Source organism: Pinus tabuliformis, chromosome 3_1 (assembly GCF_031772625.1).
Source record: "Pinus tabuliformis cultivar Carrire ecotype Pingquan chromosome 3_1, CPIR1, whole genome shotgun sequence".
Classification (NCBI taxonomy): domain Eukaryota; kingdom Viridiplantae; phylum Streptophyta; class Pinopsida; order Pinales; family Pinaceae; genus Pinus; species Pinus tabuliformis.
This window is the reverse complement of record NC_142301.1, coordinates 108,780,531-108,790,680: the sequence shown is the minus strand read 5'-3', so window position 1 is coordinate 108,790,680 and position 10,150 is coordinate 108,780,531. Positions and strand designations below refer to the sequence as shown.

Below are 10,150 nucleotides of genomic sequence, written 5' to 3'. Positions count from 1 at the left end.
ACCTTTCCCAAATATAAATATACAAATATAACAGTTCAATTTGATCTTTCTACAAATATAACAGTTCAATTTGATCTTTCTTAAATATTTTTGGAATGACTAAATTCAATTTCAAATTTGTAAGTTTAAATATTTTTGGAATGACTAAATTCAATTTCAAACTTGTAAGCTTGACTTTTAGATCTTCTCTGCTTTAGCCCCTTGAGAATTATAGGTATCTGGCAGAAATGTGGTCCACCAGTAATTACAAGTAACAAGAATGATGATTCAATTTGCATCTCCTAATAGCAATTAGTGATAATAGTTGAATGCCCATAGTAATTAGTGATAACACTATTAGTTTGACCAACGGATTATGATAAAATTTTCTGTTAAAAAAACATTAACACTTACAAACCAATTTATCCTGGACCTTTCTGTTACCCTTCTGACCAATAAGTGAGAATTAGGTCTGAGAAATCTGCAAAATGAAATTACCTACAGACTCATAAAAAATTAGAATGTCAAATTTAGGGATGACCAAAGTATCCCCAAACATTTCTTCGCTCAATTCCAGAAATCAGGGAAACTTTCCCAAACATTTCTTCGCTCGATTCCAGAAATCAGGGATAATTTTGAACTGCCAGTAAAGCGTTTACATCAGTTACAGTGAAATATTGTTAAATATGTATTAAATTTCAAAATATCCAAAATTTGACCGAATATTGTTCAAAATGTGTATTATATTTCAAAATATACCAAAATTTCGATCAATGTTGACCAGAATTAAATAACAAAAAGGAAAAGCATATTAACACAACTCCTATAAATCCAACAAAACTTATATATTGTAAACAACCCCTACAACCCCACTCCCACGTCCCACTAGTGATCCCTTTCTAAATTCTTGAAAAACCTACTTATAATTCCCACTTCCCACTGGTGATCCCTTTCTAAATTCTTGAAAAACCTACTTATAATTACAGTGAGAAGCAGAGCAAGACTGGATTTCAATCTCATAAATATTTTCACATGTATACATACTGGAAGCAAATGAAAATATTAATGAAATTCAATGTGTACGGTACATACTAGCTGTAACAACGGATCTGCATCAGGTAAGATGAGGCAGAGTCACAGAGCGATGGATCTATGTGTCAGCTGACCTCGAGCGAGTGCAGACTTATACATTTCTCTGATTATAATCTCGTCAAATTGAGCATTGCGGATTCTTCCAAAGGGATGCACAAGCGAGGTGCACTGAGATCCCAAGTTATTGCTCATCATTCTGCTAGAAAAGAAGGCAGTTGCAGAGAGGGAAAGCATTTTATTTACATAACTGTCTCTCAGCTTGGCTACCAGTAATTTAGGATAAGCCAATTTGGATTTCAATTTGGGCACCAAAACCCTGGATCTGCCTTTTGGGCCTCTCAGTTTCCAAACCCTAACCCTCTTTCTCCTTTTATCTCCGAGGCGCTCATATTTTCTAGAATGCAAGCAACGAGCAACGGACCTGTATAACGACACAGAGGCTCCGGCCAAGGAATTCAACCCCTTTGATGCTCTGGCTTTCAATTTCTCAAACCCCATCTTCACTGATTGAAGTGAATTTGCGAGGAAATTTTGCAATAGTTGTGAGTGTAAATAAAGGCTGTCAGAAACTTTCAAGACTGGAGACCGGACACGCGGTTTCAGCTGAACTCTTTAAATGCGTGTCTGAACCTTTTTTCTTGAAATTCAACTACTTCACAGTCACTCTTCAATGACAAATTTCGCCGGAAGGAATCTGGTGGTCAATCGATATTGTTAATTATTTTGCAGGTTAAAATGTTAAATTCAGTTTCCCCGATCCGGGTGCTTTCTTCTCTCCACTGGTGTCATCCATGCCAGCACACCATAGAGCATTTATAGCCCAAGTTAGGTGGCGAACGAACAGAGCTTCGGCATTAACACCAAGTTCCGTACTTGAATTTGGAGAGGACAATTTCGCCCGGTAATCGTCGTTGGCCCGGAAAGATTCTGTCAAATTAATGTTTTGTGGATTGATAAAAAGTTAATTTTTTTTATAGGGTGGGAAACACTGTCATAATTTATTTGTCAAATCAGCAGTGATGACAGTCATTTCTGGTTGCTATTTGTGAACGCACACTGACTCATCACTTTTATTCAAGGAAAATCATGTCCTGGAATAATCCGTTAGTGGTCCGTAAGGGGGCAATCTTTCACTCTGCGACATGTCTTTGGGTCTTGGGCTTTAAGGAAGCATTTATAGCGCAAGTTAGGTGGCGAACAAACAGAGCTTCGGCATTAACACTAAGTTCCGTACTTGAATTTGGAGAGGGCAATTTCGCCAGGTAATCATGGTTGGCCAGGAAAGATTCTGGCAAATTAATGTTATGTGGATTGATAAAAGGTTAATTTTTTTTATAGGGTGGGAAAACCTGTGATATTTTATTTGTCAAATCAGCAGTGAGGACAGTCATCTCTTGCTCCTATTCGTGAATGCAGGGTGACTCATCACTTTTATTCAAGGAAAATCATGTCCCCTGGAATACCCGTTGGTGGTCTGTAAGGGGGCAATCTTTCACTCTGCCACATGTCTTTGGGTCTTGGGCGTTACCCTGTTCCTTACCTCAAAAGAAGACTAGACAAGCAATTTTAGGACATACTTCAAGCCCAAAACAAAGTTAATTATATAGTATAGGTCCATTTGAAAAATAATTTCCAGAAATTAAGAAAGAATTTTTTAATTATTTAAAAATGTTTTATAATTATATTGAAGACATATTTTACAAATACAGGGGATATGGTAATTTAAGCTTGAATTGAATATATTTTATTGGTCCTATTTTTATTCACATTATATTGGTATGTTTAAGTATATTGGTTCTCATTATAATTCCTAATGGTTATATATAGGTTGACAACATTTTTTATAAATACAAGGTATATGATAACTTAAGTTCGAATTGAATATATTTTATTGGTCTTCTTTATATTCACATTACAATGACTTAACTTAGATATTAGTTCTCTTTATAATTCCTTATGACTTAGTATAGAATATTAGTTTCTTTATAATTCCTTATTCTTACATATATGTTGAAGACATTTTCTATAAAAACAAGGAATATAGTAACTTAAGCTTGGATTGAATATATTTTTATTGATCTTTCTTCTATTCATATTATAATTATCATACTAATTATTTGCTTAGGTACTAGTTTTCCTTACAATTCCTCATGGTTACATACACATTGAAGGCATTTTCTATAAATACGCGGCATATGGCAACTCCATCTTGGATTGAATATATTTTATTGGTCTTCCTTCTATTCATAAAATAGTGAGTGCATTATTTACATGTTGAGGTATTAATTTCCTTACAACAAGCTATAATATGAATTTGTTCTTTTACAAATAAGATATGACTTTATTTTCAAGATCAAAGATATGTGAAAGTTATTATTTCAACTAATACGATGGTCGTGGCGATGATATGTGATAATATTATTTTTGGCTTGAAAGGAAATCTTCATATTGCTAATGATATGGGAGGCACATGGTTGTCAAGAATTGTAATTGTTGGTATGGAAAACAAAACAATTCCCTGGGTACTTTCTAATATTAATTCAATTCATTATCACCTCTACTCTAATCTATCATAACTTCCATTGGAGGAAAATGGCAATCCTACACTAATGGTCAATCTACAGGAGCAAGATATCAATCAATTAATGAATCATGTACAAGAGATGGATGAGCAACTCAAGGATAAATATAAATAATAGCACAAATATCACAACTACATTCTCATTGAATAGTTTGGCATACAAACTCTTTTTTTTTTTGGGCATCACAACTTCACTGCTCTCTAATTTTTCCTTGTGGTATGCTTGTATAAAATCTTGATGTCCCTATCGATGTTTTGGGTTAATGTTGTAAATTTTGATAACAATATGTAGATGACCTATAAATCTTTCTTCGACTTGTAGTGTGTTGTTGCTTTCTTCTTTAATTTTGATGACTCCGTGATACACATTCTTGACTTCTTGTATCGTGCTTGATTCTAGTTCAACCACCTAAAGAACATTTATTTTACTTCTATAATGCCTTTTCCACTCTAGAGTGCAAACACAATCAAGCATTATGTGATCTATAATATCTCTATATTATATAAAAGCATAAACATCATTTATTGCTATCATGTTTTTTCCATTCTAAAGTGCAAACAAAATCAAGCATTATGTGATCTATAATATCTCTATATTATATAAAAGCATAAACATTATGATCCTTAATGGATCCAAAATGATTCACAATACATATAGTATGAAATAATATAAATTCCCTTTTGCTAATCATAAAACCCTTAAGGTAAGTATTTTAAAGTAGGGGAATACCATATGATAATCCTTTTATTAGGAAGGATGAAACCCTATTCGCTTGTCTTTTTTAGTGGGAAACCTCAAAATGAGTAGGGTTCCAATATAATAGCAATACTTGACACCTTTCATAGGGAGGATTCCATTCTTATATATATTTATGTAGTAAACCCCAACCCTAACCCTAACCATTATTAGTCTCTACAATAATGAATGGGTCATATCATATTATATTTTTTGCATGATAAATAACTTGTAGGTGTTATTTAAAAATAACTAACATAGTGGACCCAACCCGCATTACACTAAATGACCACCATGCCTATATTATTATTGACTTTATTAGAGCCTTCAACCCCCATTACATCACTAAGGGGGATCTCACCACTAGAATGAAGTAACACCAGCCTAGATCCACCTTAACTCCATATCTACCAAGCACCGAGAGGGATTTAATTATTAAGAGATTTGATCCCTCTAGGCGCTTGGTAGACCTCGAGTCAAGATGGATCTATGTTGCTTTAATTCCCCCCTTAAAATATGCTATATTCCACATGAATACCATGGGTTAATACCATGGGCCGCTTTTATTTTTATTGTTATTTTATTTTTATAGGGTTATTTTCTTTTATTTTATTTTATTTTATTTTGATCTAGTTAAAATGCTTACATTACATTATATTAATATTTTAATTTAATCTAATTTTTATTTTTATGTAATTTGACTTAGTAAAAATGTTAAATATTACATTACAAGATCTCTCCCATACTGGACTGGAGAGCGTCCCTTGGCGCAATTACAAGATGTGGTTACTTGAAGTTGAAGAAATTTCAAAGGGATACCAACATTATTCAAACGTTCAAATAGTTCATACACAACACCTACTTCTAAATGGAGTACAAAAATTGTAAGAAATATATGAAACAATTCAAATTTGGGAATTCTATAGACATAATGAAGAGGAATATACTAGAGACACATCTCACTAGTGTGATTTACAGAAGGCTTGTGAGGAATGTTATATGGAAAATTGTTATTTATGGGAAGACAATTACTTTCGACTTTTTTTTATGAATCTAGTTGTTTAGATTAATCTAATATCACTGAGGGAAGTGATGACAAAGTTATGTCTACTAATTTTCAATTTACAATTCTCTCTCCATGTCCATAATTGACCTCTTGTAGCTATGTAGATGATATTTTTGCTATGGATGGTCCTAGTATCTTGGTGGAAAGATATTTAGATCCATATGATTATGGTGAGCATGTCTAGCTAAACACATACATTCATCAAATTCATGTGTCATCAATGGGGTGCCAACATGTGGACTTGTAAATGGTACTTGGGATTATGCACTCTTTTCTTAGATGACTTTATTCTTAAAGCTTAGCACAACAGTACTACATGGAACCCAGTCTCATGGATGCATATCTTAGATGGCTTAATTTTCAACATTCAGGGTAGAACCCATATATGGGACCTAGGGTTATGGATGTATCTCATACATGTATGCATTGATGGAAACACTTCTGAAAGGGGATGTTGTAGTGGGATGCACCCCGTCACATGTAATAGGGCCAAAAGGTCCATTAAATTTAATAATAATAATAATATAAGCATGGTTTCCATTTAATGTAACATTAATTGGGTCCACTATGTTCCTTATTATTATGAAAGATCCACCTAATAGTTATCATCGTACAAATGTAATATTGTCCATTCATTACTATAGATTCGAATAATGGTTACAATTAGAGTTTGCTATGTAGCTATAATTAAGGCTGGAGTACTCCTAATGAAAGAGATCCAAATTTTTATTGTATTGAATGATTTCTCATTTAGAGGTTGCCCATCAAAGAGTCAAGTGAACACGAGTTCATCTTCTATAAAAAGATTTGTTTTTATGGTCTTTCCAATAAAATATATTCAATTGAAACTTAAATTATCATATCCCCTATATTTATAAAATATGTTTTCAATATAATCATAAGAGTTTTAATGGAATGATTAGAAAATTCATTCTCAATTTCCAAAAAATATTTTTCAAATAAAACTATATTATGTAATTAACTTTGTATCAATTCATATAACATCAATGATTTTTTAAAGATAATAATGTCTCTTCTTAATGTTGTCTACAAAATTATATAATCTATAATCTATAATACTTTTAATTGAATTTATAAAATTATTAAATGATTAATATATCATAAATCACTATTTAAAATAAATTTAAAGTGTTTTTGCTTATATAATGGAGTATTCTTTCTTTTCCCTTTTAACTTTTTCTATATATATCATAGCATTATAAAATTATCTTTTTTCATAGCTTTATAAAATTATCATTTTCATTAATGCACGGAAAAATAATTTTGTATGGCTTTTATTTATTAATTAAAGAGTGAATGAGTTAAAAATAATGGAGAAAGTTTGTTTCACAGTTGTGTGTCCTAGATTATAATTACGTCGTAAGGCGTTTCCATTTGAAATGAAATCTCATGTGATCCACGCTATCTTGGTTATGTACCATTAGATTTAGTGTTAGACGATTAAAAAATTTCCTGTTGTTGATCTCATAACTGATTCTTGACGCTCAATAACTGACTTATCTCATAACTGACTCTTGCGGATCAACTAACTGGCTTATTAGTTTTTCAATTCGTGTAGAGGTCTCTCCACAATGTGTTGAAGGCGTATGCGGTGTATGACAATGAGGTGGGGTATACGTAGGGGATGAGTTTCAGAGTAGGCGTGCTTCTGTTGTACATGTCTGAGGAGAATGCATTTTGGGTGATGGTTGTGCTGCTCAAAGGCGGAGCAAATACTCCATTGTTATACATGTCTGAGGAGAATGTGTTTTGGGTGATCGTTGTGCTGCTCAAATGTGGAGTGAATACTCCATTGGGAGGGTTATACCTAGACGGTCTACCTCTACTCAACAAATGCCTATTTGACTTTGAAACACTTGTGAAGGAGCAACTGCCAGAGTTAGGGAAACATTTTGAGGAGCAAATGATCATGCCATCTATGTTTGCAAGCAGCTGGTTCTTGACAGTTTTCTTTGCAGATTTGGCGTTTCCACTAATTGTTCGTATATGGGATGTTTTTCTTTTCAATAACTGACTCTTGCGGCTCAATTGACTGGCTTATTAATTTTACAATTCACGTCAAAGGTCTCTCCACAATGTGTTGAAGGCGTATGCGGTGTATGACAGTGAGGTGGGGTATACGCAGGGGATGAGTTTCATAGCAGGCGTGCTTCTGTTGTACATGTCTGAGGAGAATGTGTTTTGGGTGATGGTTGTGCTGCTCAAAGGTAGAGCGAATACTCCATTGAGAGGGCTATACCTGGACGGTCTACCTCTACTCAACAAATTCCTATTTGACTTTGATACACTTGTGAAGGAGCAACTACCAGAGTTAGGGAAACATTTTGAGGAGCAAATGATCATGCCATCTATGTTTGCAAGCAGCTGGTTCTTGACAGTTTTCTCTGTAGATTTGTCGTTTCCACATATGGGATGTTTTTCTTTTCGAGGGTGTGAAGATTGTTTTCCAAGTGGGTATGGTGTTGTTGAAGTTCTTTCAAGACGATTTGTTGAAATTATCATTTGAGGATCTCATAATGGCTCTCCGAGAGTTTCTGTGCATGATTTGAATCCAGACATCCTATTGCGAATGGCTTGGTCATTTTTATTGTCAACATGAATGAAGAGGGTCGGCTTTGCAAGATATGCTATGACAAGATTGTAACTCAAGCTGGACAACTCCTGGTGGAGGACGTGTGCCCCAGCCATTTGAGGCCAATTCCACCACACATGGCATTCCCTCTGCACTGCTCAGCCAGGGACGTTGTAGAGGCTTATGAGAACAATTGTTGGTGGCGTGGTGTCATTATCAAACTGGTTCCCTCGGAGGAGGCGCTCTGGGCGGTCTACTTACTAGACAGCTGCATTATCAAGGCGTGTCGGCGTTCAGATTTACGCCCCGCTCTACAATGGCAAGGTGGAACGTGGACGGTGGTCTGTCAGGTTTTATTGTGAACCCAATGTTCTATAGTATTATTTTGGAAATTTAGAATGGTAGGAGGAATCATCGCAAATCTTTAATTTAAAACGCGATATTTTATATATTTTTTAGTCCCCGCCAGTGATTATAGCAATAACCTTGCCACGGATTATATGGGATCAATTTTTTTATTGGTTTTTTAAGTTCCCATCTCTGGGAGTGACTGGAGCAATCGCCTACCCGGATTATAGCAATAACCTTGTGATGAAATTTATATTTTTTTATTTTTCACTCCCCATCTCTCGTAGTGACAATAGCAATAGCATCATTGGGATTATAGCAATAACCTTTCAATCAATTACATTTGTTTCTACTAAGAATGATATGATTGCTCTTTTTTTTTAAACAAGGTAAAATGTGGAATAAAAAGTTGTATATAAACAAGTTCAATGTATTCTATTATAATTATTAACAAATTAATTTTATGGCAATTCAAAAAATAATAGTACAAATGTTTGTTCCTCAAAATTTCATTTAAAGGAAGCTCACAAGGCATATAATAGGTGGTGATAGGTATTTTGTGGTGAAAAGCTCAATCGTTTGAAACCTTGTGGGAAAATATCTAGCGATTATAGGGGGTGGTGTGGCTTAGGCCATGTGTCATCCAAGTGATTTTGACAGCTTAAATGCCCCTAGGTTATGGTTACTCAACTGAAGGCATACAAACTCCTCCCAGGATTAGACCACAAGACTTATGGGGACCAAACTTCCCCTCTTAACCATTAGACAACATCCATAGAACTCTTAAAACTCACATTACCTAGGAAACAAAATTTCATCTAAAAACCTATAGGGACCAAACTACCCCTCTTAACCATTAGACAACATCCATAGAACTCTTAAAACTCACATTACCTGGGAAACAAAATTTCGTCTAAAAAATTATCAATAAAATAAAATATCTCCTAAAAAACCCTTAGGTTTCCTAATCATTATGGAATATGGGTCCATAAAATAAAATATCTCGTAGGAAACCCTTAGGCTTCCTAATCATTATAGAAATATATTGATACAAAGAACTCTCAAGATTCAAATACCGTTCAAGCTGCTATATTGATACAAAGAACTCTCAAGATTCAAATACCACTAATGACATTTGGGTGACAATCAAGGATTTGTATGAAACAAAAAATACAAATCGTCTGTTGTTTTTGAAGAGTAAGATTCTCAGAATGGAGGAGAATGAATCTGTTGTTGCATTCATCTCACGGATCAAAGCACTGAGAGATAAGTTTGGTGACATAGGGGAGAAAGTGTCCAACATCGACCTCATCACAATTACCTTAAATGGTATGATAGAGGATTATTAGATTTTCATTATAAGGCTTGCGGCAAGGGAGAAAGCTCCCACCTTTGAAGAGTTTATAGGGATTTTGACGCAGGAAGAAGAGAGGCATATGAATTTGAAGCCTTAGAATGCAGATCTAGCATTGGTGGCGAAGAAAAATTTCTTCAAAGGGAAACCAGGAGGAGGACAGAAAAGCGGTGGTCCATCTCAGAAAAATCCATTTCAAGGTATGTCATCCACTAGAAATGATTCAGGAATTAAGTGTTTTTATTGTGGAAGAACTGGTCATATTGCTAGAGATTTTTATAAAAATAATACTAATGAAACTAGACATAGACACAAGAGGCATACAGGGCATTTTGCTGGTGAAGATCAAAATCATGATCTTAAATTATTTGTGTCTGATGCTGCTCTTTCTGCTAAGACTG

General features: G+C 34.4%; 2 protein-coding genes across 2 annotated transcripts; one reads left to right on the top strand and one right to left on the bottom strand.

The window, feature by feature from the left end:
* Positions 1–291: 291 nt before the first annotated feature.
* LOC149186014 (uncharacterized) lies at positions 292–2,577 on the bottom strand. Its single transcript, XM_089409205.1, has 4 exons — positions 2,535–2,577; positions 1,910–1,998; positions 1,072–1,674; positions 292–619 (listed from the first exon to the last, which is right to left on the bottom strand). The coding sequence occupies exons 1-3, from the start codon at positions 2,575–2,577 to the stop codon at positions 1,114–1,116; spliced, it is 693 nt and encodes a 230-aa protein (XP_089265331.1). The 3' UTR covers positions 292–619; positions 1,072–1,113.
* Positions 2,578–7,099: 4,522 nt separating this feature from the next.
* LOC149186013 (uncharacterized) lies at positions 7,100–7,489 on the top strand. Its single transcript, XM_089409204.1, has one exon. The coding sequence runs from the start codon at positions 7,100–7,102 to the stop codon at positions 7,487–7,489; it is 390 nt and encodes a 129-aa protein (XP_089265330.1).
* The last annotated feature ends 2,661 nt before the right edge of the window (positions 7,490–10,150 follow it).

Coding starts and splice junctions, on each gene's coding strand:
- LOC149186014 (XM_089409205.1), bottom strand. CDS start 2,577: ATGTGGCAGAGTGAAAGATTGCCCCCTTACAGACCACCAACGG. Junction 1,999..2,534: donor CCCTTACAGACCACCAACGG/GTATTCCAGGGG, acceptor TTAATTTGACAG/AATCTTTCCGGGCCAACGAC. Junction 1,675..1,909: donor TTAATGCCGAAGCTCTGTTC/GTTCGCCACCTA, acceptor TAAAGAGTTCAG/CTGAAACCGCGTGTCCGGTC.
- LOC149186013 (XM_089409204.1), top strand. CDS start 7,100: ATGAGTTTCAGAGTAGGCGTGCTTCTGTTGTACATGTCTGAGGAGAAT.